Below are 27,355 nucleotides of genomic sequence, written 5' to 3'. Positions count from 1 at the left end.
CTGCAGCCATTTCTCTATTTGTATTGGTCTGAAGGGGTAAAGGCACCTTATCTCCTAAACTGGGACTTGTTGTCGGTAGTTTGGCAATGATCTTACCTTTCACACTGCCCTTCTGTACTGGCCAGAACTCCCAGCCTTTTTATTTGTTTTGTACACTTTAGTTACAGTTGTAAGTTCATGAGGATGTTGACCATTAAGAGGAAATATCACTGCAGCCTTCTACTTGTAGGAAGTGGAGTCCCTGGAACTGGCTTACCATCTTGATTTGAAATCATCTCTCTGTGATCCAACATTGGCACCTTCCAGATCATGACAGTGTTGCTTTGAAAGAAGTTCTGTGGTTCAAGTGGGCCAATGCATGAAATATAGACCTAGATTTAAGCATGAGAGAAAGTAACTTGAAGCCTTTTTTTCTTTTTCCTTGAGTTTATTTGCCTCTTATTAAACTTTAACTCTATGATCTCCCTTTATCTAAAAAATATCCTTGTGACAGTGAAATATTTGTGGGTGAAATGACTTGTTGTCTGGGATTAGGTGTATAATTCTTCTGCGTGTGTGTAGGTGTGTGCATGTGTGTGGAAGATGAAATAAAAACGGGTAGTATTGATAAATTTTGAATAGAGTTTCTCTCTACTTTTGTGTATGTTTGAAAATTGCCAAATAAAAAATATAAAACTCTATGAGGGATATAGACACCACCTAAGAACAGACCTCTTTTAAAAGTGAATTGAGTAAGTGACTTATCCAGTGTGTCTACACTAATGGCGTAAGTGAAATCAGAACCCATGGATTTTGATCAACAAGTTGTCAACAATGCATGCCCCTCTCTCTCTTTTTTCTTTGTCTTTGGAATCCTATGTTTCAGTTTGGAGAACTGTTCTTTTATCCTCTCCATGTGGACCAGAAGGCTTATTCTTGGCTTACTTTTACTTTAAAAAATGTATTTCAGTAAGCCTTTATGTAACAAATTAAACTTCTGTTATATGCAAAGTTGCCCATTAGGTTGAGTCAGGGTTGCACATAAACAGAGAAGGAAGCCAGATTTTCACTTACCCCATTTGCTTCATATGGAAGGAAGCCTCACTTGCTTGAGTGCCAGGAAAAGAAAAGATTATAGTTGATTCTGTAAATGGCTGTTAATTATGTTCTTATGGGGCTAGCTGTATGAAACCCTGGGTTTCTTGGAATAGTTTTAACTTTTTAATCACTCCTAAAATCTTTTAAAGTAAGAAAGAAAAGTCCCATTTTCTTTTTCTCAGCTCTGAAAATGTTAGTTTTCCTGGATATCTGATCAATTTCTGTTTGCAGTGGAATAGAGAGAAAGACCCTGAACTTTAAGAGTTAGAAGACTGGCTTCTAGCCCCAGCTGGTCCCTCTTGGCCTTGTGACTTTAGGTCAAGCTCTTGATCTCTCAGGGCCTTGATTTCCTCATCTGTGAAATGGGGACCTTGTGATACCTTTCCAGGCCCCTCAGCAGTTTCATGTTTAGAGGATATTTTGGAATAGTGTATGTGGAGAGTCTTGGCAAACTGTAAAGCATTTCTCAGGTATAAGGCATATTACTCACTCTTAGTATTTCTTTCATGCTGCTATTGAGTGAGACCATACCCAACACACATGACTGGTGTCATCATCTGATGGGGTTGGGCCCAGTTCAGTGGTCATGCAAAACTGGGACATGCACCTTGGATTTCTTGTCCTTGGCTGTATCCCTCATCTCCTAACCCTAGGATCCCAGACACTCCAGTCTTCCCATGATCATTGATTGAGAATGGTAAGAGCATAAACTTGTGAGGTCAGTAAGGCCAGATGTCTTGAACTTCTTGCCAAACAAAAGCCACCTAGTGTTTAGATTCTGTGTACCATTGTTGGTAAGAGCCATTCGGTTTCAAAGAACTGAAAAGAATGGTATGAAAAGACACATGAAACACCCTGGAAGTTTCTTGGAAACTGAACAGCCCTTAACTTTGAGCTACATGTAAGTGAATGGAAACCCTTGTTTTACATTTCACTTGAAACATCTCTGAGGTGGTTCAGGGTTAGGCCACAATGAAAAATGAGCAGATGTTTCCCTGCATTCAAAATGCCACTAGCTTATTCTTCTGTAGATTCAGGGAAAGCTACCTGCTCACTTCTGTCTAAATACTGTGCAATCTCTTGCAATGGTTATTTAATCACCAGCTTCTGCACAGCTGTCCTTTCAGAGGTCTAGGGGAATTCCTATATTAACTGAAATTTGGGGTCCCAAGGAATAATCAGTGGGCAGGAAATCTAATATAATTGCAATATATTTATGTCCTCATTTTCCAGTGCGTTGTGTTTAGAATCTCCACTGTGTTGGCGTAGTGTTTCTCCAGGCCGGATTCTCAGCAATTTGAAACAAATACGTTATTTGAATTTAAGATATTGTAATTATTAGCACAAAGGAGATTTCAGTATTTTTCCATAAAATATAATTAGTTAATGTCTATGGAGGTAGTGATTAACTTCCAGACACTGATTCTAAAATTAGAAATATTTTATACCTAATGTAAAAATATTATAATAGGTGATGAAGTAAAGTATTTTAAGAGTAAAGAGATAACTGCTTAGGCTAAGTCACGTCAGATTTTTCACCTGTGTAATGATTTTATTATTGTTTTTGATGAGTATAATGAACAGAACTGCTACAATATGCAAACAATATAAAGGGAATTTTTGAATTAGTATTTTATATGATGAGCTTATTTTCTATTTAATATACACTTTTGAACATGATTAGTCATCATTTAAGAGCAATGCTCACACAACCGAAAAAGACAATCTTTGCCAACTGTTCACTTACTTATAGAAGGGAGTTTGACTTTTTTTTTCTTTTTAAACTACAATTCCACACTTTATAGGATAAAGTTCTGACTTTTACATCTGAATCCTTTGGCTCCAAGGACAATGCTGTACCTTCTCTGGAGCTGATCCAGTCCAAATGCAAGTGTCCTAAGTGGACAGGGATGGTTTCCCCCAGCTGGGATGTGAACCCTTTTTTTAAAGAGATCTAGCACTTGAGTCTCACAGCCAGAGGGGCAGAGCCAGGCACCTCTGATGGGGCCCCAATAGCATGTGGACTGGGCTTGTGGAGATGGCATTGAGGTGGAAAGGCAAAAGTAATTCTAGCTGCTTTCCTGGGAGAGAACAAGTGAGAACCCAGAAGTGCCTGCCCCCTGACAGGAAGCAGAAACCTACGTGGAGAATTGTCAGCTCAGCAGTCCTGTCCAGACCACACTGCCAGGGTGTGTGGAGTTATGGGAGGCAGACTCAAGGAACTTCTTTTTCAGGCTTTCTGCTGTCGTCCTTGGCTGTCACCTCACACTGGCATCCCACTGTCCCAGTTTTCATGTTGAGAAGATTCTGGGGGCCTCCTAGTCAGTCTCATCCTTCAGTTCCTGCTATAGCAGAACCACTGCTTGTCCATTTGGCCTGGCCTGTGTTTTCCACATGTGTTGTCCTGGCCAATTTCCGCCATCAGTAAGGTCCTTTTCATCAAGTCATAAATCTAATGGAGGGAACAAACACACACAACAAAACCCACACAGTTCAAGTTAATGAATTTGTGTTGGATGGGGGTGAAGGGAGGAAAGTTGCTTCAAATTTGGAAAAATTTAATTGACTCAACATTTGTTGATTGACTTATGTGTTTAGCCGTGTGCTGGGAGCTGGGGCTGCTACAGTTGTTTCTTCTCTCAGAAGCAATACTCTCTGGTTAACTAAAGAGCCCTTTTCTCTAAAGTAAAACTGATTTCTACTCTAAGGGAAGACATTTCTGGACCTGCCGCTTAGCTGTTCTTGGAGGTGTAGAGTGGGGATGGATGGGGAGCAGCCATGTGTTTCTTAGTGACTCATTTGATGATTACTCCATTGTTTGAAGGGCTGGATGTTATGTAATCAACATTCTATCCCCTCCCCCAATTACTTCCCCCTGACAATCTGGGATTTTCCATCATTTTGTCAACCTTCCTGGAGACATGTTGATTTTTTCCACTAGATTTTTTTGGGCATGTCCCGGGCAACCCAAACTTACCACTCCCTGGAACTTCAGATTCCTCGTCATTGGCAAGGCCTGGAAGAGCAGCTAGGGAGCCCTTCTGTTCTTCCAGGGCACAGCTTGGACTCTAGCAGTTTCCTGACAGCATCACTAAAAGCAAACAAGAGAGAAAGTGCCTCCTGTCCTTCTTTTATGCAGTGTAATCTCCACTTAGTTCCACATTCAGAGGCAATATATTTGCTCCTTTCTTCAGAGGTTTATCCTATGCTTAATTTCATTCAGCTCATAACACATTGTTTGTGTCCAGGGAATATTTTTTAACCAAGCGAAGTTTAGAAATGGCCAATTGAAGAATTTCTGTAGTAGCCTTGCCTGGAACTTAGTCATTTTATAAGTCAGTTTCATGGGATACACTGAAGATTCAGGTTTCTGGAAATCACTTCGGTAAAGTGTATCACTGTCAAACGGTAACAGGAAAGCTAGTAGGGATTCTCAGCTCATTTCTTTGCTTATTCACTTTTTGTGGGAAATTGTGCCTGAGGTGAATTCAGAAGATGTTTACGTTCAGCTATATTTATGTACCAACACCGTGAACATGGCCCGCAAATAACAGGAGGATCTGGATGGACATAGCAGAGATTAAGATGCATGTGGGTGTAGCAAATGATGATACATTTGCAAATCTGCAGGCTGTAATGCCTCACTCTTCTTCACTACTGACACTAACCAAGCTTTATAGATTTTTCATCCCGTATGCACTTCAAATTGGCTCACTTATGTTATCTGCCTTGCCACTTTTGTAGTCAAAGCCACCATCCTCTCTCACCAAGACTGATGCAATAACTTTCTAAAATGTCTTGCTCATCCATTCATACTCACCCCAAACCACTATTTACAGAACAGATAAGGTGATCTTAAAACAAAATGATCTTTTTCTCGTTGATGCTGTTGTCCCTGCTCTGAGGACTACACTTGGAGAACCACTGATCTGGAGTATTCTTTTCTTCCTAAATTCTCATGCATCCTTCACATCTCAGGCCAAACGTCTCTCTTCTTCTAAGGGAGGCCTTTCCTGTTTCCTTCAGACTTCCAGGAATTCCTGTTGCACATGAACGTTGCATCATGTACTTCTCCTTTGAAGCCCTTATTGACATTGCATTTGAACATTTAACTGTGTAGACAGATTTTTAGTGGCTGAATCTACTGCAAGAATCAGATAGCTAGCTCCTGTAGAGACTATTTCTGTGTTGTTTCTTTAATTCGTTGCACAAAGCAAGTGCTAGATAATCATTTGTTGAATGAATGAATATTGTTATTTCATTTTCATAGGTAACTGAAAGCATGTAGTAACATTAATATTCTCGGTAAATATGAAAGATAAGCAGGGACTGTGTGTAAACTAGTAGAGGTGTTCAGGAAGAGTAAACATATTTGTTTGTCAGGGATGCAGGACATTTTAGGCCTAGCACAATGTGGAAAGCCCCTTAAATGTTGCCTGCTCATGCCGACACAGTGGCTCATGCCTATAATCCCAGCACTTTGGGAGGCCGAGGCAGGTGGATCACTTGAGGTCAGGAGCTCGAGACCAGCCTGGCCAACATGGTGAAACCCTGTCTCTACTAAAAATAAAAAAACTAGCTGGGCATGGTGGCACATGCCTGTAATCCTAGCTACTCAGGAGGCTGAGGCAGGAGAATCGCTTGAACCCAGGACGCAGAGGTTGCAGTGAGCTGAGATCACACCACTGCACTCCAGCCTGGGCAACAGACCGAGACTCCGTCTCAAAAAAAAAAAAAAAAAAAAAAAAAAAATTGCCTGCTCTGGTGCTCTGGTGAGGATGCTAGCAAAGTTGTTTCTCAGCTTGCCTTCTTACAGCCCATTTGTAATGTTTTATGATTGGTTCATTACCTATGTAATTTTTGTTATTCATATGCAATTTTTTCATGCAGATATGGAATGTGCAGATGTCCCACTATTAACTCCAAGCAGCAAAGAAATGATGTCTCAAGCATTAAAAGCTACTTTCAGTGGTTTCACTAAAGAACAGCAACGACTGGGGATCCCAAAAGGTATGGTTTTGTAGTTGGAAAAAGAGTGGTTGGGGTCAGACCCTTTGGGAAGACCCATTTTCTCACCTGGAGTGTGTGAGGCAGACATTACACTAACCACATTGGAGTCAGCAGCTATGGTCCATGGCTGCCATCTGTTAGGACAATCATGGCACACATACTGAGGCTGCCCCATCTCCTGGGCTTGTCCCTGCCATCATGATATGAGGACAGTGGTCCTCAAACTTGCCTGCACACTAGAATCACTTCTGGATCTCTTGGAGCAGCTCTGATGTTGGGCATTACACCTGCTGTCATCTGAACTTCTAAGTGTCATTGGCAGGTGTAGCCAGGTTAAACCTCAGGTCATGTATGAAGATCGCATGTTATCAATACTACAGTGCTACTCAAGGCATAGCTTATTGATAAGTACAGACTTTGCAGAGTATCTGGTATAATACAGGCACCTAATAAAGTTATTACCAAGTGCCATTTGAATGAATGACTACTACTAATTGCTACAGTTATTACCACTATAATTGGCTAAGATAAAAAATAATTGAGAATAATAGTCTCAAGTATATTATAAGTTAAGAGCAGGGAGAGGCATGAGCAATCTCTTGTTATTATTGCTATTAAAGAAGCCATTTGTTCTGTTGTTCAGGGCTTTAAAAATTCCAATGGGAATAAGGCAGTGAGAGAGGAGATTCCTGGAAATCTTTGCCTTCAAGGACAGAGAATACTCACGTGGTACTTTTTGGCTGGCAGTAGTGACCTCCTAGCTGGTGAAATAGAGAAGGCGGAGATGTTGAACGTGGAGGGGAGGGTTATGGAAGGCACTCAATGATGTGCAGGCTAGGCTGGTGCTTCCTCATTCGATGAATAAAGATAGCATTCTCAGCTAAATTCAGCTCCTTCAGTGTCCTCTCTGAGGCTTGGATAGGAGTTAAGAGCCTGACCTGCTGGAACTTCATCTGATCTCTTTCCTCAGACCCCCGGCAGTGGACAGAAACCCACGTTCGGGACTGGGTAATGTGGGCTGTGAATGAATTCAGCCTGAAAGGTGTAGACTTCCAGAAGTTCTGTATGAACGGAGCAGCCCTCTGCGCCCTGGGTAAAGACTGCTTTCTCGAGCTGGCCCCAGACTTTGTTGGGGACATCTTATGGGAACATCTAGAGATCCTGCAGAAAGGTAAATATGTGGAAACAGGGAGAGGTGGAGGTTATGTGGGGTTGCTGTGAGGGTAGGTAGGGGGCTCACCCAATGGTGGGACGTCAATGCCTTTCTCTGTGGGCATCCTATTGTAGGACGTATGTGGGGATGTGCCTAGTACACTGCTCAGCATACAGCAGGTACTCTTAGATGAGTGTAATTTCTTTTTCTTCTACATATTGGGGGTCCAGATATTAATCTTCAGCAAGATTGTACCACTGAAGCTTCTTGGATTGCAACATTCTAATTCAGGTCCTTATCTCAAACCCATGTCCTGTTTGAACAAGCAGTGCCCACAGCCAACCCAAGAATAGTTTGTGTTTTTTTTTTTTTTTTTTTTTTTTCTGCAGTCTTAATACACACTGCCTTGATGCATGCCACATAACACCTGATCACATCCCGGGAAAGCTTAGCTTCTGAGACCGTATTAATAAGACAGATTTCTCTGCCCACTAACTGAATTGGAATTGCAGTAGTGCATCATACCTTTTACATCTGGAGCAGGAACTGGGGTTATATCAGGACGCTATGTTGCAACCTTGTAATGACATGGCCTCCCCTAACAGCCTCTTCCAACCTTTTTGGACCAAGTGACTCATGTACCACAGTCCTGGCTGAGTATAGAAACAGCAGCAGGCAGCAAACTTGGGTGTTTTTGCGCTTATTTTTCTGAATTTTCTTAAAATAAATTGCAGTTACCAGCAGTCAGCAGTGCCCTCCAGCTGACTGTAAGCCTAGAAGCCCATTGCCCTCTCTAACCCAGGCCCACCCTTTCCCTGTGGTCATCAGCTCTAACCCTTGGCACAGACGCTGGGGGAGGGGAGCAAAACTCAGGATTAGCACTTTCACCCCACATAATACCTTCCTTTGTTTAAGAATATATTCCATTCTGCAGTGCTCAAGAGAGACCCAAACTAGATTTCTCTGTGCTCAAAAGTGTTATCTTTATTCCTTCTTTTCACCTTCTGTTGAAAAATAAGACATAAAGGAACACAGGAAAGAATTAGGTGAGTCTTTCTGCGGCTGCTTTTACCGAGGATGGCAGGCAGTTGCACAGGCTTCCCCAAAGCACCAGCATGTTCTCCGTGCACAGACACCCACTCATAGGTGTTGACATGAGCGACCTGTTTATAGAGGGAAACGATATGGCAGGCTCCTAACAGATCTGATTTGACTGTTGACTTCTAAACACAATGGCAGATTCCATCAGACTGTGTAACCCAATATATTCTACTAAGAGGCTGTTTTCCTCCATTTATCACAAAGGAGCTGCCAGGTGTTTTGGGCTATCTAAGCCCATCTCTGATTGTAGTTACAATTAATATCTCTATCATGTCTCCTTGTTTCCAAAGTGCTTTCAAATACATTTTCTCTTTGGATTATCAAAATAACCATGTGAGATAGTAAGGACAAGTCCTATTATTGTCCTTGTCTGTAAAATGAAGCTCAGGGTAGGTGATTTCTTCAGTATCACTCATCTCCTTTTCTTCATTTTATTTTGACTTTCAATACATTTTTATTTTATTTTATTTATTTATTTTTTGAGACAGACTCTCGCTCTGTCGCCCAGGCTGGAGTGCAGTCGTGCGATCTCGGCTCACTGCAACCTTCGCCTCCCAGGTTCTGGCGATTTTCCTGCCTCACCCTCCTGAGTAGCTGGGACTACAGGCATATGCCACCACGCCTAGCTAATTTTTGTATTTTTAGTAGAGTCAGGGCTTCACCATGTTGGCCAGGATGGTCTTGATCTCTTGACCTCGTGATCTGCCCACCTTGGCCTCCCAAAACATTGGGATTACAGGCGTGAGCCACTGCGCCCGGCCTCAATATATTTTTATTTAACTTAAAATTTAACATCCCATCTTGTGCTTTTTGTATAATAATGTGGACTCGCGGGGGCCTTCTGGCCCCTAAGACTGGTTTGACCTCACTTAGGGTAAAGGAATAATGTAAGAAAATTTAAGAGAATTAGGATATAAGTCAGTATGTTTGAGAGCAAAAGTCATATCATCCCACCCAATATTCTGTTGAGAGAGGCAGAAAGAATTCTCCCTCTTCAGGTTCAGTTACTTGGAGAGATGAGCATGATGTTTGTGCTGAGGCTACAGCTTTTGTTCTGTAATTAAACTAAAGCAACACAGCACCAAAAGAACATAGCTGTTTGGGGTGGGGTGGAAGGTGAAAGGTACGGGGATGTTTCAATCTGATAAACTGCTAAAGCAAAGTTTAATCATTTTATCTCAACTGGGAACTGTTCTTCTGTGCAGGCATAAACTTGTTTTCCCATCAGACTTTGCTCCTAACAAGCTATCAAATACCTGAGGAAAAACCCAAACCCATACTCTCTCTATGTCAGATTCTTATGGTGAAATATAATCAGACTACTCCATACAAGAATCGGAGCCATGGCATTTGTTCCAGGGTAATTAGAGGATCCCAGGCTTACTGCAGTGTCGTGCAGAGCTTTCTGTCCACAGGTGCACTTCGTCTCCCTTCGTCTCCTTTTCCTAGGGGAGTTGGCATCTGGGCAGGAGCTTGGTTGGGTTGCTCTTCTCTCCTTTGACACAAGCCCAGTTGCATTTCACCAAATGGAGTCACCTTACCAGTGTCCTGCTTCTTGTCTGGGCCTGAACTTGAAACCTGAGGGCAATGGGAAAAATACAAAACAAAAACCAGACATCTGTTAGAGGAAATGGAGAACGTAAAATCTACAGCCTAAAGACTGCAATATATTTTTGAGAAGTTTTGAAACTGATTAGTTTGGGGGTTGGGGATTGATCCTGCTAACCTGGGATGTACTCAAGCCTTTGGCTATAGTGTGGTCGACATACACACAGCACGAATACATTGAGAATGAATGCTGAATACCTTCTCAGCCCTTAGAGATTACTCATGGATTCTCTTTCCAAGATACTAAATCCCACTTGCAGCTACTGAAATAATAACCTTAGTCATATTTTTTTGATCTCATCTTTAGACAAGGCCACAGTCAGGACAGACTCAGATACCAACCCAGTTAATGAGTATGCAGATTTCTTAGAAAAGGGGTTGAGATCATTGTGGTCTTTGCATCCAAGATCCTTTCAGGCCAAGCATGACTTGAATATTGACCTCTTTGTTCATTCGCTATCTGTTCATTACAGAGGATGTGAAACCATATCAAGTTAATGGAGTCAACCCAACCTATCCAGAATCCCGCTATACCTCGGATTACTTCATTAGTAAGTTCATTTCTACCCCTCTTCTCTCATGATAATAGGAAACTAGGAAAAGACCCCTATCTCAATCAATCTCAGGCTCCTTCATGGTAATTCTGTCAAAAATAATATCTTCTTAGATGTAGACCCTTCTTTGTTACTTTATTATTTTCCACAAAGCACAAAGTTTCAACCTATATATATGTTTCACTGACCTACCAAGTTCCTACACACTAGGATCCTTCTCTGATATCTTCACCTGAAAGTCATGCAGAGAGACTGCAACTGGACCCCTAAACTTTTGTCCCTATTTGATACTGTGCACTATGATGGCCAAAAGAGGGTTGGGTTAGGGATTTGATCTTGGTCTTTGTTCTTTCCTTTTTACTAGTGGAGATGACAGCATTTCCTCCAAAATCTTTCTTTAAGAGTGTGCTATGCAGCTTCAAATTCTATTATAGGAAATACAGTCTTCTCCTTTTTAGTGTAAGATACCCAACCATACTGAAGAGATGGCCTGTGGGAAAGAATGAATGTAGGCCTGTTGCACTAATGTAAGCTCTGAGATATAGGACCATCTTATCTGATGGTTCTGCTTTTACAGAGAATATTAAACAGGTTTTATTTTTTCATTTTATCTTTTTAAATTATTACAATTTTTATTCCAGTAACACAATGATATTAACTACTCTGTGTCAAGAGCTTATTGTTTGGGGAATGTTGGTGGGCATTTTACCTCTACCCTCATTTCATCTTCATCACAGTGCTCCGGGAACAATCGCAATCACCCCCATTTTATAGATGAGGATATGAAGTCAGGAAATCAATTATCTCGTCAAGGGCTAAAGCTGTTTAGTAGTAGACAAGGTTAAAAACGCAAGCCTTTTTGATTTAAAGTATTTTCCCTTTATTCTCTAAATAAAGGCTTGTTCCACATCATAGGGCCTCTGTAGATGGTGAAAACTGCTTATTTTAGGTACAAATCTCTCCTGTCTTTAATTGCAAACCCTTTGTTTCCAGGCTATGGTATTGAGCATGCCCAGTGTGTTCCACCATCGGAGTTCTCAGAGCCCAGCTTCATCACAGAGTCCTATCAGACGCTCCATCCTATCAGCTCGGAAGAGCTCCTCTCCCTCAAGTATGAGAATGACTACCCCTCGGTCATTCTCCGGGACCCTCTCCAGACAGACACCTTGCAGAATGACTACTTTGCTATCAAACAAGAAGTCGTCACCCCAGACAACATGTGCATGGGGAGGACCAGTCGTGGTAGGTCATATTTCTTCTCTAAAAGCTCTTGGGTTTACAAGAATTACCTGACTTTGTGAGTTTTTTTCAGGTTCCATTTTTTTTTTTTCCCTCATTTATTAGCCCTGTAGATTCCTCAGTTTCAGCCTTCCCATCTTAGAGTGTCCAGATACTAAGAACTTTCCATCATGGTGTTTTAGCCAAGTCCATTATTATGACAAAGGCCATGGGGTCCACAGTGAAATCAAAATCAGGCAATCTAAGAAATTAAATGTCTTACTTGGGCAAAATGTTTTACTCAATTAATAACTCTAGTTGAATTTGGTCATTTTGAAAGATATGCTCTATTTTCCTTGAGGAGGACATAATCAAATAAAAATGGTTCAAGTGGCCACCCTGGAAAACCGTTAAGCTTAGCATGTGTCCTGGTGCTCCTCCCAGAGGACTCCTGGGTCTGACTGTAGATACTAGCTTGATACCTGGAATGACCTCTGCTGGCCAGCCTGGGATCTTTAGCCTCCTGTGACTTTTTCGGTTTGGGAAGATACAAGATGGTTAACCAACGGTTTATTTGGAACCAGTCATCAGCAGTGTGGTGAAAGTGTGTATTTAGCTAGAGGACCAGGGAAGGAGGTGGCCAGGGGTTTCCAAAAGAAGGTAGTTTTGTTAACGTGACTATTATGATAATGATAAAATATTCACTGTCAGGGAAGAAAATGTTTCAAAATAGAGCTGGCTGACATAAAGCAAAAAAGGTAAAATGCACCCAATTTTTAGGAACAGGACATAAACACTCAGAGGTACAGCCTACCTAGTAAAGTGTCCAAATAGTTTTGTTTCTGAGAAAAACGCAGTCTATTGTAAGAAAGGGTTTGTCTATTTAGCAAGAGCTAGATGATTTCTAAAAAGGTGAAAAACATGACTTTTCTGGTGGGTAAATGGGAAAGAATTACAAATGGGAAGAGGAACAGGAGAAAGCTGATCAAGCAGGGCTTGGGTCAGATGTCAGACTGGGGCTGGCCTATTAGTGATTTCTGCTCAATGACTGACCATATGTGGTACCTATTGTGAGGCTCTTGGAGGAGAGCCCAATGGTACCTTCACTTTGAAGAACATGGGTCATGCACATTGTCTTCTTCTTCGAGTATTCAGACTCACACTTCCTCCTAGCAGGCCTAGGGATCACCAACAAGCCCTGCAGAGGGAAAGTCCCTGCAAAATCAGAACCCCTAATCTTCCTTCTTAAGGCCCCAGGGTGTTAGTGTTTCAGACCGAAGGGGATGGGTGGGACCAGTCGGCCTTCCCCTTTCTGGCTCTTTTTTATTTTTGGGTGCATGTCTATTTAAATACATACACACAAGTGTGTGTATATGTGTTTCTTTTTTATCAGGCGAGTCAAAGCATTAAAACGACTTTCTTTCTTGTGGGACTTTCTGTACATCTACACAGTGAGGCCAAGCCTGTGGGTTTGGGCTCAGCCATGTTGTAACTTTGGGTAGATCTCCTGTCACATTGTTTTGAAATTGCATCTGGCTTTGCATTTGTGTAATTGTCTCTTTTCCCTCTCCTTTTCTTCGTTCTTGGTTTTGGTCCCCACCACCCCTCCAACCCCAAACTAATGACTATGGACCAAAAGTGACCCTTACAAAGAGACATGAGGTATTTCTTTCTGGCTCCACTCTTCTTCCCTCCCTCCAAGTTCAGGCCACAAAAACTTGAGGGGAAGACCATTTTGTGCAGGGCTGTTTTCTGCATGTTAGAAGTGCTGCAAACAGGGCCTATGCAAAGGGCCAATTGAATCTGAGATGCTGTGATTGGTCTAGACCGAAAGCATTACTGTTAGCTGATTGTTATTTATACTAACCATAGTACAGTATTCACGGGCTGCATTACAGCATACAGAGTGCTTCTATGCCCCACTTATTTGGGCCCTAAGAACTGTCTTTGTACGAGTCTGCTCAGTGGGTGGCTGGGTGCTGCCACATCTTCTGTTTTGAGTGCTCTGGGGTCTGTTCGGTGGAGTCAGATAGCTTTGGATGGAGCTTGCCGAGGCCCTTCTCAGAAAGGCTGGCTAGTGGACAGTTTAGAGAACACAGGTTTCCCTGCATGAGCGCAGCAGCATAACTGAGTATCTAATCCAGTTGGATCCTACCCATTTTTGGAGAAAATACCCGTAAATGAAGGTTCCCAGCACCAGGGTTGTGAAATCGAGCTAAAATGAAAGCTGCCTACCGCTGTAAACCACAACTCTCAACAGGGTTGCATTTGCCTCATGTTTGGGGGGTTGCCAGAGACTGGTTCTGGCTTGGTTTAGTCCCCTTGCTTAGTGGGACTCCTTGGAAACTCTACTATCTTGCTTGTGAAAATTCTGATGTCCTTTTTCTCCAAGTATAAAATTGGCTGATAGAGATGGGATCATTTCAGAGAGACTTTAGCATAAATACTATCGACTTGGTGGGGTGTTGATGAAAATATAACTTCTCCTCCTTAGGCTTTTGGTATGTTTGTCTCAAAGAGAAAATAAATGACCATGAAGATCAGTAGCTGGTATGAACAAATACCTTTTTATGAGACGTCACAGAATTTCCTGTTCTGCTAAAACAAGGCTTTGACATTCTGGTTGTAGGCTGTTTTCTTAAATCATTTAGTGTGAATTTCTTGAAGAGAAAATTAGATCATCTCTAAAAAGGTGAAAAAGATGACTTTTCTGGTGGGTAAATGGGAAAGAATTTTTAAGAATTATAAAGAAATATATATTCATTTTTAGTAAGAATGAAGAGGTGCCCTTTTGCTAGTGGACTGGGTGGGCAGGGCTGATAACTCCATGAAGCTCTTCAGTTTGCTTTCCAGAGATTACCCTCCTCTGAATGGATGAGTGGAGGAAGGAATGAAATGAAACAGATGACACCACCTTTCTGTTTAAAGCAATTCTAGAGGGGGTCAGGATGTAGAGAAAACCTACAGCAGTGGATTTTACAAAAAGTATACACTCAACCAAATACATTTTATCCGGATCTTTAAACAATGTTGGGAGCAACATATTTTCCTATATATTTAATTTAGGTTTCGGCATCTGTTCGTGTTTGATTTTTATTGTTTTAACCAATCTCCACTGTCATGGAGGGGAAAATATACTGGAAGCACACTAATATGAAGTTGTATAAGTCAGCCTTATTCTGGGATTTGAAATTTATAGATCAACCTTCCCTGAACAATTAAGAGTTGACTTACGGATATTTCTACGTAAACATTTGTCACATCCCTTTGCCTTTTGGCCTGTGCTGAATTGAGGTGACCATCTAGTCTCCTATGATTTAACTTAGGTTACTTGAAAAGTATCTGAAAGTTGCATATAAAAACCATTCCTGTGAGCCTTTTTAGCTCTTAGATGCATTTGTTTTCCTCCAAAACTTTTTTTTTTTTTTTTTTTTTTTTTTTTTTGCTAGCCTCCTTTTTAGTGGCATTTTTACCAATGGAAATTTCTCCAGGAGCTATTGTGCAATCATAGCAGCTGTTTATAACCTGGTTTGGGAAATTAATGAACTTGCATGATCTTGCGGTCAGTCAAGAATGCCTTAAGCAACTCACACAGTAAAGGATTTCTGACACTGCTGTGGACCTTAACTCTTTAATAAACCTTTTAAATACTGCCTACACTTTTCCAATGAAGTTTAAATTTTCAGTACACAATTTTACTTGAAGAGGATAAAGAATATGCTTTTCTGTTTAGAAGAGTGATAGTGTGTGTGATTTTCAAAAATCTCTTGGGAAAAGCATCTTACACCATCTTACTCTATTTGAGAAGGCATAGGGTCAGTACATGTATTTCATATTAAAATAGTATTTGGGAAAAATGCTAAAAAATAGCATTTAGTTCCAAGGTCAAAACAGGCTAATCTGCTCTTAGTCTAATGGGATTCTTTTTTCTTATGACCAAAATGTTTTCCAAACTGGGCCTTTTGAAGTCATCTCATTGGCTTGAGCTGGAGTGGGGAATTCAGCCTGACATTGCTCCGATTTCTTCATTTATTCATTGGGCCTATGACATCAGCCAGAAATCGTATCATAACATGTGTGATCCTCAGCTTCTAGATTTCTGGCTTTAGAACTCTTGAGGACCCAAACGCTACTCTGACAGATGTGAGCAGCGTTTGACTCTGAATCTCTGTACTTGGAGTTCTCAAACCAGGCAGCAGAGTGGCTGTGGACCCTCGGATGGTGGCCTAGTGCAGCCCCTTTCCTCAGAGTAAACCCATGACCCCTGAAGCTTCCATTCCCACTCGCCTCTCCCTTCTTCTGTCCCTCCTGCAGATCTGATTAGCAATCTGTCCTCCATAAGAGGATTTTTACAGTTTTTTTTTTCCCACTCCCTCCTCTCCTGTCCTCTTCCTACCTCCTCCTTTACCTCCAGGTAAACTCGGGGGCCAGGACTCTTTTGAAAGCATAGAGAGCTACGATAGTTGTGATCGCCTCACCCAGTCCTGGAGCAGCCAGTCATCTTTCAACAGCCTGCAGCGTGTTCCCTCCTATGACAGCTTCGACTCAGAGGACTATCCGGCTGCCCTGCCCAACCACAAGCCCAAGGGCACCTTCAAGGACTATGTGCGGGACCGTGCTGACCTCAACAAGGACAAGCCTGTCATTCCTGCTGCTGCCCTAGCTGGCTACACAGGTAGGCGCCCTCCCGCTGCTTAGGCCAATTCCATCTGCACGTTTCTGTGGGTGGGGTCCTGGAAGGCACTCTGCACCTCTGACCAGAGATGACGAGAGACTCCCTTTTGCAGGGCAGGGGGGAGAAGTCTCTCTAAGAATTCTTTAGTCTCTCCAGCCACTCTGCTTGTGAATAGCCATTGATTTTTGGAAGCAAATAGTATCATTCTCTTCAAAGGGATCATTTCCAAGAATGGTAGGAAACTTATATTTTGGGTGTTTTTCCATGTCTGGGGGAAGGGAACTGTAATGATCTGGTGTTCCTGGAAACTCTATCTAGTGGCCTGGCATCAGGGGATTTTTCCTGGTCTGCTCTTGGGAGGTCTTTCTAAATACAAAATCAGCAGCAGCATCTCTCAAAGGCACAACTGAATGGCCTCCACACTGGACTCTTCTGCAGCACGGTTCTCCTTAGGCCAGCTGTTCAAATGTGGGAACAGTGCCCTCAGTGGCACTACGCCTTGTCCAGATCCATCCTGGCCTATAGAGAATACCCCTTCTCTCGCTTGGCTTTATTATCAGTTTTCTTCCAGGAGCGAAAGCTATAGTTATGACAGTGATGAGTGAAGAAAGGCCATAGAGAAAGGAAGATGTGGGTTGAGAGCTTGAGCTCTGATTGAGACTCCTGTAGTAGAGCAAAACTATTCTTTCTTCAAATGGGTTGTAGCACATCATGCTACTTAACTGGAAAAACATGTGGAGAGTATATCTGAGAAATAGCCAAGGATCATTAATGTGTTAATCATCAGATCTCTCTGTAAGATTGTAGTGTTTTCTAAAAATTAGAAAGTGTGTTGTGAGTAGCGCTTATTTTAAAGTAGCTTTGATTACTCAGATGTGGTCTAGGCCTTTATTCTCTTATAATTCTCTCCATCCTGGATATGTTTTCATGTAGGGACCCTTTGTGTGGATGATGACAAACAGCAAGATCTGTGTTTCTATTGAGGTGTCTCTCTGATCCTTAGAGTAGGCTGAATCCTTATTTTTGCCTTCAGGGAAGCCTTAGGTCTTTTATGAAGAAAACCAGTGACCTTTGAGAACAACTCAAACGCTTGAAAACTGACTCCCCCTTCAAAGATCAGGAGTGTCTCTCTTATGTTGCATTCCACATAGCTCCTAGTGCAGTTCATTGCATGAGTAGTGCTCAGGAATTATGTCTACGTGTTGGAGTAGCAACAAGGTCAAGGCCAGGAATGGAACTTAAAGGTCCTTACTTTATTCTTTCTACAATACCCTGGTGGTCTTTGCTTGAACATGGCTAGCATGTAGGAACTTACTACTTTTCAAGGGAGTCCTTTCCCATCTTTGAAAGGAGATTATTAGGAAGTATATCCATTTCCATTAAAAACATCTGGGGTGAGGAAAAGTGTATTAAGTCACTCTCAGGAAGTACAAGAGTGCCAGGTCATGCAGTTATACCTGTTAGGGGTTAAAGAACTAGACTGCAGTTGAATACAGTGATAAAGGAAGGGAGATGTGCTGCTTAATTGGGAAGAGAAAGGAAAGGCAGAGGTAGCTCTAAAATGACTTTGTGGCCTTGGGAGGTAGACTTTATCTCTAACTGGCAGTGCTTGCTTCTGTTTTTGTGGTGCAGAGAAAACTATGCTCTAGGCCTGAGTAATGTTTGGGTAGATTGATAGTTGCCTGCCCACCCTCTCTTCTGCCCTTCCTTCCTTCCTTCCTTCCTCCCTCCCTCCCTCCTTTCCTTCTTTCCTTCCCCTCCCTCCCTCCCTCCCTCCCTTCCTTCCTTCCTTCTTTACTTCCTTCCTTCCTTTCTTCCTTCTTTCCCTCCCTCCCTCCCTCCCTCCCTTCCTCTCTCCTTCCCTCCCTTCTTTCCTTCTTTTCTCTCTCTCTCTCTTTCTCTCTTTCTTCAGACATGGGATAAGGGAGTAAAACATTTAGTGAGTAGAAGAGAAGGGGTGGTGATTATCACTTAAAAGTCTCAAAGTCTGAAGTAATCATTTTAATGAAAAAAACATTTTTTGAAGCCTCTTACCATTTAATTCTTTCTCCTTGACAATTGCAATTTCACTTTTTATACTATCTCATGTGGTGGCGAGAATAATAGTCCAGAAAACAGAAGTCCTCTGTGTTTCCTCCCAACTCTAACACACTGTGTGGTTTTAGGCAAATTTGCCTTGTACCCTTTTCTACTTTTAGTGAGGTAGAAGTGTTCATTCTTATCTTGGTGGCAGGAAATCTGTGAAAATGTAATTGAATTAAATCAACTAATTAAATAAATGAATGCTAGACATTGTGCTAGACATAGAGAAAAAAACCCTCAATTATAACAATTCAATTATTTCAGCAAATGTTTGAGCGCATGTTGAGTGCAGAAAAGCGAGTATGAGGGCTCACTGTCTCCTTGGATTCAAGATATTTTAAATATCCTTAGACTTGAACTGGATTCTCCTATTGTTGTGGTCTGAAGGAAAGTTGGGGTTTGTTAGGTGTGTGAGGAGCAGCCCACATTTTAGTATTTATTTTTTTCCTGTAATTGATACCTGGTGAATGCCTCCTGCCTGTACTGCAGACTCACCCTCTGAGGGTGATCTCACACCCTCATGGTGCCCCCGCCAACCTCCTTTAAGATGCATCCTAGGGAATAGGGAAGCAGATGAAATGTGCCCATACAGCCTCACCCACCACCTGAGGCAGTCACTAGAGTGCCTATAAATGGCTGTCTAGCTTTTTGCAGAAATGTTAAGATGAGCTGAAATTTGCAAAAGTACTTTGGAAAGCAGAAATCATTGTATACACTTGTTGGCAATACATTTTATTTCTTGTAAAAGTCACACTTACCTTCTCAGGTTCTGCTCAACTTTTCTGTCTGTTCCCTTAAAATTTGATTGCTCCTGAGTATCTTTGGCCACACAGTAGGGGTACACATAGCTCTATGTCACTATTACTTGGCCTGGTAATAGTGCATGCTTAGATTCTCCAAGCTGGGAAGAGAATCCATCTTCCTGCTATTTCACCAGGAGTCTGGGTCTTTGTCCCTATCACCTCCAAGGGAATACATTTTACTTCTTGATAGGATGTCTTTCTTACTGCACTGTAAGTGTGGAAATCAGTAGAAACTGAATTTTCACATTCTCTTGCACAGTTACATTCTTCCTCCAAAGATAAGAAAATTGCATCAACCTTCACTGGGCTCCCATAGCAACTTGTTAAATTAGGTCAAGATGCGGGGGCAGATAACATGGCTTGAAAGCCTGCCTGTTAGCTGAGTTAAGAATACATCAAATGCAATGTTGGCTTCCGCCAAAATGTACCTCCTTACCTTACTGTGAACTGTTTACGGTTATCAAACTGATACCATCAGAAAGCTCCATTTTCTTTTGTTCGAAGATACATTATGAACCCCTTCTAATTACAACACAGTCCTAGAGAAGTAGCCCAATGTTTTCTATATACATTTTATAGACATAAGCAAAACGCTTTCCAAGTCCTTGAAAAACATAGGCATCTCTTCTTCCTCTTGCTTTTCCATTTCAGTAGGTATAGAATAATATAATGGGTTGTGACATAGTAGTCTCTCTTCCTCTCAACCCCTCTAGTCTCATTTCATAGATGATGAAACTGAGGCACAAAAAAATGACTTATTCAAGGCCATGTATGTAATTGCATTCTGCACAGAGGTAGCTTCTGAATTGGACCTTAAGCACCAAATGTCTCACCTGAATAGAAAATCTTTTCTTTATATTAGAGAATGAGAGTACTCCTTGGTTATTGCCGTTGCCTGCCTAGACTGATTGGGACCTTGTCTCCCTCTTGTCACTAATGAACACTATATGTATGTGGGTTAGGGGTATGTGGGAGGGAAGAGAGCTGGCCTTGGCTTCCGTCCAGAATTATTGACCTATAAATCACCTTTATTGAACTTCATTCCAGATTGTCAGACATAGCCACAGATAAGGAGTCCTATCACTTCTGCTGCTGTCGTTGAGCAGGTCTGGTGGTAATGCCCTTATCAATGTCTAGGTGTGTTCGCACTCTTTGATTTGCATTTATGAATGAAGTGGTTTTTTTGTTTTCTAGGAGCCTGAAAAAGGCTAAACCCAAAGCCATTCACTAACTGTAATGAAATTATGTTTTATGGTGTTATGGGGACTATCTGGAATTCAACTTCCAAATTTTTTTTTTGTGTGAGACATCACACACACACACAAAGGTACTAGTCTTGCAGGAAAGAAGCCCCGGGCCGGGCGCGGTGGCTCACGCCTGTAATCCCAGCACTTTGGGAGGCCGAGGCGGGCGGATCACGAGGTCAGGAGATCGAGACCATCCTGGCTAACACAGTGAAACCCTATCTCTACTAAAAATACAAAAAATTAGCTGGGCGTGGTGGCGGGCGCCTGTAGTCCCAGCTACTCGGGAGGCTGAGGCAGGAGAATGCTGTGAATCCAGGAGGCGGAGCTTGTAGTGAGCCGAGATCGCGCCACTGCACTCCAGCCTGGGTGACAGAGCGAGACTCCGTCTCGAAAAAAAAAAAAAAAAAAAGCCGTGTACATTCTCCTCTAGGTCCTCTCAAATTGATTCTGCCCTAAAATAAATCCTCTTCTTGTCATTTCATAGATGACCGTGGAGCCAGTCTAAAGTCACACAATAAGAAAGTCCCAGGGCCAAGTCCAGAACCTTAGAGTTCTGGCTCGTAGTTGAGTTTTAGGGTTCAGTAACCCAAAACTACTGCTAAAACATGTTTTTGAAAATAAACAACTTTACTGCAAAAGGAAGTGCTTCGAAGCCCTTCAATTCAGAATGAAACCTGAGATTTGGCAGCATTAGCTGAAATCACAGTTTTCTGAAGGAAGGCTCGATTGCAAAATAATCTCAATGTATTCAGGTACAAACAACAACTGAGGAAACTTTTGGTATGAGCCTAAGTTAGCGATAAGGAAAGAGTAAAAGCAGGTTACTAGTGCAGTGTGAATTTGTGCTGTGGGCATGCGATTAGGAACAGTATAGAGCCTTTTAATTTGGGGGGATAACAGGAACCAAGCTCTGGAATCTAAAGTCTCTCCATGTAAATGCTGTTGTGTAAGACAGTGTGAATTAGCTAAAGTCAGGCCCAGAGAAGTTAGGGCACTTCACTGAGGTCTGCAGGCCAGGCAAAGCTGAGGCTGGCTTCCAGGCTTGCTGAAGCCGTCACAGTCTCAATGTAGACCATCCTTGGGCGGCACCTGATTGGATAAGAGGAAAAGAGCTTGGGAATGAGAAGGGCAGAAACAGAGTGTCTTCCCTTTCTTGCTCAGAGGCTGTTGTGATTAACTAGTTGCAGGAAGCTGGCAGCCCCCTCAGCTTAAATAGAGCCTTCCTGTCAGCCAGCAGCTGAGACGCTGGCAGGGATTCCATTCACAGTGCTGGGTTTAGCAGTGGATCCTAAAGGGGTGCCTGGCGTGGACCTGGGGATCTCAGTGGAGTAATAGGCTCACATGCTGCTCAGTTATGTGATTGATGGGAAAATACTTTGGAGCACTGAGGAGAAATCCCGGGAAGATTTGAACTGGTTGGGAGGCAAAGCTCTTTTCTATTGCCTGTGAGTAATTCCACTGTTTCTGCCTCCTAACTAATTAGTTTTGTATGAGTTTTTCTTAATCATCTGCTACCAGTAGAAAAAGATCACATGGTAAAAAGATGCGTCCTCACTATGAACTTTTTTTTTTTTCTAAATGTCTTTTAAAAAATGTGGAAAGTGGCGATTGCCTGTTTCTGTCATGGCTTTCAAAGACCACAACTGGCTGAAGCACCTTAGTGTCTTGATTCAGCTATGGTAATACCTGGCAAGCAGTCTTTGGACAGAAGAGATCTATTCATACTGTACAATACATCTCACACCCTGGTGCTGTTCACAACTCTCTGAGGCCTTGAGGGTGCCTGGATTTTGGATACTAGGAGACTCACAGGTTGACCCCTCTGTTCTGGGTGTAGCCCACTGCCTGTTTTAGAGGAGTAGTCTCTGAGTCTTAGATTTTTGGGGTCACTGTTTCTTTAATAAAGTCTCACTACAAATAATGGAATTGGGTGGTGACTGTTCTGGAATTCCACTCTGTCTCCAGTTTGAAGCTCCACCTTTGGAGGAAGCAAAATGTTTCCACTGAGCAGAATGCAGCCAGCCTGCTGCTGAGACATCCACACCAGTCTTTATTGCCTTTAAACAACAGGCCTCGGAAACTCCCCATCACCTCTGTTGGGAAAGGCCCTGCCAGGTGTCCCAGATGACCTTGCTTTCGCCCCCTTGGCACTTCTTTCTTTTCTCTGGATGGCCTCCCCTGCTGCAGAGAGTGAGCAGCTGCTGCTCTTTGTAGAGGCTCATTCAAGAGAAGCGCTGCCCTTCCTGTCCCCCTAAAGTGACTTGCTTGTGATGCCTGCAGGTTGGAGCGCTCATCAGCACCCCATCAATCACTTGGGAATGCCTGCAGGTAGAGAAGTCCAGGTTAAACACAAGAAAGGGTGGTCATCCCGTGCGGTTTTACCAAGGGCAACTTTCAGGGGCTCTCCCTGTAGAATTCAGAGCATGGAGTCAGGCCCTGCCAGTGAGCAGCTGTGTAACCTTTGGCAAGCTAACATCTCTGTATCTGTTTTCTCATCTGCAAATGGCAATAATAATAGTTTCTATACCATAGGCTTTTTGTGAGAACTAATGAATTGGTTTATGGAGAGCACCTGGAGCAGTGCTGGGTATACAGGAAGCTAGGCTCTAAGTGCTAGCTGTCACCTCCATTCCATAGTATTCTCCAAACCTTTTATTTTTCCAGTATAATTCTAAGTTCCTTGAGACCAGGGAACAACACATTTTACTTATAGAATTGCAGTAATTGCTGGCAGTGTCATGGTGCGTAGCAGGTATTTAATAATAGGTTAGGTCTCTTCAATTATTTAGCTCAATCCTAGATGTATTAAGTTCCTACTGTGTGCTTAGACTCCTTCATATACACTGACTTTTTAAATCCTTCACCAAATATCACATGAGGAAGTTTCTGTTATGCCCATTGTATAAATGAGGGAATCGAGACTTTTTTTTTTCTTTTTAGAGGAGGAGGTCTAGCCCAATGTCACACAGCAAACAACAAATAAGATGACTTTCAGGGTTTTCACATGTCAGAAAATATTCAAAATACTGTGTTAGTTTGAGTGTGCCGGAAAGCAGGTGCCAAGACATGATTAGATGTGCAAGACGTTTACGGAAGGAGCATCTATGAAGGAAAATAAGGCAGCGAAGAGAAGGCAGGGGAATCTTCAGACCATGCTACAGGTCTGGAAGGAGGAGATTTGGGTAGAAAGAGCCCTCAACTGCAGCTCCATTCCAAGAAAACTTTGGCTGGGCCCAGGGGATCCTTGGGTCAAGGTTGTCTGCTGGAGGAGCTCTGTGTCTCACAGGAGTGGACCTGCATGCCCTCACCGTGCTCAGTCCCTGGCTGGAGCAGCCCCCAGGAAGGGGGGGTGCTGGTGTGGACATGGTAGAGCCAGTCAATTATGTTCCCTGAAGCAGGAGATCTGAGTAGAACAGGTAGTGTGACAGCCGCAGGGACCTGACCTGTAAACATGGCTTGTTGAGACCAGCACAGCTTTTCCATGTGGCAGGACTCAAGACCATGTGTCCCGACACTCTCAGTGGCCCGTGATGGGCTTCTGAGTTCAATGCATGTTGTTGACTGTAACTCCCCAAACGTTATTGTCTTTTGTATGACTCACCTCTCCCTGAGAGATAATGAGAGTGAAAGTTCTCCCAGAGTGATTGAATGTGAAAGTTTAAACTCTGAAACAAGGATGGGACTTGCTTTGTTGGACATGCTCACAGGGCACAGATCTGTGGAGGTGTTTGACATTCAGAGCTGAGGCGGTGGAGTGTTTTCTGGAGGCCTCTCAAGGCTAGGTTCTCTGTTCTTTTTTCTTTAAAGGCGTAGGTAGGACACTTTCAGCTCATCACATTATGGTGAAACAAAAAAGTACTTGTTCCGCTACCTCCATGCTGTTGTTAATGTTGTGTTTTGCTATTCAACACACTCTGGCTACGTTTATGGAGTGTTCAGAGATTATATGCTGGATAAATGCTTACAAAATTTGGTGTGCAAATGATCACTTAGGATCTAGTTCAACTACGTTCCAAGGATTCTAATATACCTAACTAGTGATTTCTCTCATTCTTGACATACAGGGAAAACTTAACCCCTAGGACAAAATAAATTCCAGAGGTCAAGTTGAGAATCCTACTGAGAAAAGACTATAATCTTCAGACTTCTAAAGTCCTGTTTTCTAGCCCTGATCAGTGAACATATCTTTCTTTCTTCTCATTACCTACATACTTAGGAAGATTTTTCTTTGTACATTTATAGTGGCTGGAAAAACCATTTCTTTGGTTTATAACAAAATTCTTATCGCCTTCCCCCAAATCCAAACCTAACCCATCTCTGGTGGCTTCTTAAAAGAACTGGTTACCTAGAAGACATCAGGAGGAAAGAGCTATAAAGAAACCCACTTCCTGACTTGAGCTTCACTGGCTCACTGTCCAAGTTTGTGTCTGAGTGTTAGCTTGAATGTGTTAGACAGAGTTACTGATGGGTTTAGAAGAAAGAGGTGGTTGCATTTGAATAGAGACTGCCCCTTTAAGAGAGGAACAGTCCCCTTTCTCCTGCTGCCGCCCCCACACCATGTGTACTTGAGCACTTGCAGGTGTGCAGAGCCAGAGCAAAAACAAAGGTCTTTCCCTCATACCCTAAAAATGCGTAACTGTCTTGTTCTCAGACCCAAGTCAGACTGGCCAAATAAGCCTCACTTAACCCTGTTCCAGGTGGGAGGACTCCACTGGCCAGTTGCCAGCCACCTGGTCTTGCTGTCAAGCCTGTCTTGGGCACTGATGGCTGGACAAGAGGTTCTGCTTGAACCCCAGTTAATGCTGGTGGGACCCGTCTCTTTGGGCCCAAACTATTGGCATTTGTGGGGAACGGTATTGAACTTGCTCTAGGTGAGCTCTGTATAATACTTAGGTGAAGAATACTTGGTGAGGGACATGAATAACTAAGGAAAAAGGTGCATCGGGAAAAGAGGATCTAAGTCCATCTGTGGCCAAGATTCCCCTAAACCATATATGCCTGTGATACTTTCATTTGCAAAGCAGTTTGCATCTGCTATCTCTTTTTGTGCATATGTACTTTTAACATAGGAACGAGGATTTCAGAGTCTTCCCTAACTTAAAAAAGTCCTAAATGGTTGTTCTCATTTAAAATATTAAAAATTTTTACATTCGTATACTTTAACTTTTTTTTCCTTAACCTCCAACTTTCTACTTTTTCAAAGTTGCCATACGAAAGGCCAATTTAATCCTTGGAAGTCTAATTAGATTTTTTCTAGTGCTTTTACAATTTTTTTTTTTAAATGCATCTTTTTTCTTTCTTGTTTTTTACTGAAAATTGTTTTTAAAAGTATATTTTCTGTTGTTTCATTCTTCTGTGTAATTCCATTATTGTATATTCAGTTGCTCCTAAGTTGTTCACCTCTTTAAGTCTCTTTCTCTCTCTTTAAGTCTATGTATATGTATATATGCAGATTTTTGTAATAAGGACTTAATTTACATTTTTATAAAGTAAAGAGAAGCAGAGATTACTATTTCCATTTTAGGGAAGGAAAAAGTAAAGCCCAGAGAGATTAAATGAGTTGCGTAAGATTGCATGGTGATTCAGGGAAGAACTGATATCAAAGCCTCGTACCCTCAACTCCCTACCTGGGGCTTTCCCACAGGCATCATATATTTTAATTTTATAGGATGCCGTCATCACTCAGTACTCCACTGCCTGACATGTAAAATGGCTTTTATTTTTAAATTTTTTGACACTCTTCCTCCTTTCGTTTTTGATCTAACATGCAAGAGACATGAACTCGGCAGTCAAAGACTGGTTTTAATTGATTTGAGAGCTGTTTTCTCACTCTTTTTCATGGTTAGATACTGGCTATCTCAGCAACAAATACAAGTTTATAAAGTTGTTGTTCATCATCGTGTTCAGCAAGTATGCTTTCCAAACACCTGTCAGAATGTTCTTTGTTGTTTGAGTTGAATTATTGGAAGTTATATTCCCAATTACTGCCTTGGAGTTATTAGCCACTGATACAGGAACGTGTTTATAGAAGATATTGACACACAGTGAGTCTTTAAACCAAGGCTGTATTGGCGAGTTATAGAATGTGTTATACATTGAGTGTGTTAGAGATGAGATAAGATTGGGTCAGGGTGGGGCAAAGAAAATGTACAACTCAGAAGAAATGAGAAGCATAGAACTCAGCCAAAATATCAAGCACTCCTGGCTGTTAATCTTCTTAAAATAATTTTCCCAGTGTCTTGATTGCCAATCAGTCCAGCAATACAGTTTCTTGAGTTATTCATCCTCAGGCAACAAGACTTTGTGCAGCTTCAGGTTGAGCTTGGTCCAGAGGCCAAGAAACTGTCAGGATGTTTTCTGTTTTGTCCTTAAACTTAATGGAAATCAAGAGATTTAGGAGCCTTTGTGAATGGTGATTTAGAAGAGGGTTGACAGAAAGGGGTGATGCTTGGACTGGGGAGCCACCCACCCCACCCTCAGAGGTGCGTCCTCCTGTGGTAGCATGAAAGGCAGATTGATACACTTGTGAACAGATGGGTCATTTCTGGATTCGAATGTTCTGTTTTTGCCATCATCGTTTGGCTGTGGGTAGAGACACCTGGCTGGAAGGGAGGGGCCAGCCAGGCCTGTTCCTCTGTTTTAGGGCCACCTGCCAGATGTGTGCTATCAGGGCAGAGTCAGCCCTATTGCAAGGGTGACCAACCATGAGAGTTTCATAGGTTAAAATAAATGTGGTGTCCTGCCCACACCAAGGTATTTGATTTGACTTTTAGAGTAGAGCTAAAGGGATTAGCTTCTTAAAGTAGCAAATTAACTCCCAAAGGACA

At 42.2% G+C, this 27,355-nt stretch overlaps 1 protein-coding gene across 3 annotated transcripts in view; it reads left to right on the top strand.

Moving 5' to 3' along the window:
* The window catches only part of ETS1 (ETS proto-oncogene 1, transcription factor), a 129,154-nt gene that overhangs the window by 91,454 nt on the left and 10,345 nt on the right, over positions 1-27,355 (top strand). For 2 of the 3 annotated variants that reach the window (XM_009247241.4, XM_024255353.3), the window contains 5 exons: positions 5,968-6,087; positions 7,058-7,258; positions 10,423-10,500; positions 11,497-11,745; positions 16,136-16,396. In XM_009247241.4, the coding sequence (XP_009245516.2) occupies positions 5,968-6,087; positions 7,058-7,258; positions 10,423-10,500; positions 11,497-11,745; positions 16,136-16,396 (909 nt within the window). The remainder of the gene's footprint in view (positions 1-5,967; positions 6,088-7,057; positions 7,259-10,422; positions 10,501-11,496; positions 11,746-16,135; positions 16,397-27,355) is intronic. The other variant, XM_024255354.3, reaches the window with a different exon arrangement.

Source organism: Pongo abelii, chromosome 9 (assembly GCF_028885655.2).
Source record: "Pongo abelii isolate AG06213 chromosome 9, NHGRI_mPonAbe1-v2.0_pri, whole genome shotgun sequence".
In the NCBI taxonomy this organism is placed as follows: domain Eukaryota; kingdom Metazoa; phylum Chordata; class Mammalia; order Primates; family Hominidae; genus Pongo; species Pongo abelii.
The sequence above is the reverse complement of the archived record's forward strand: the minus strand, read 5'-3'. Positions and strand labels throughout refer to the sequence as shown.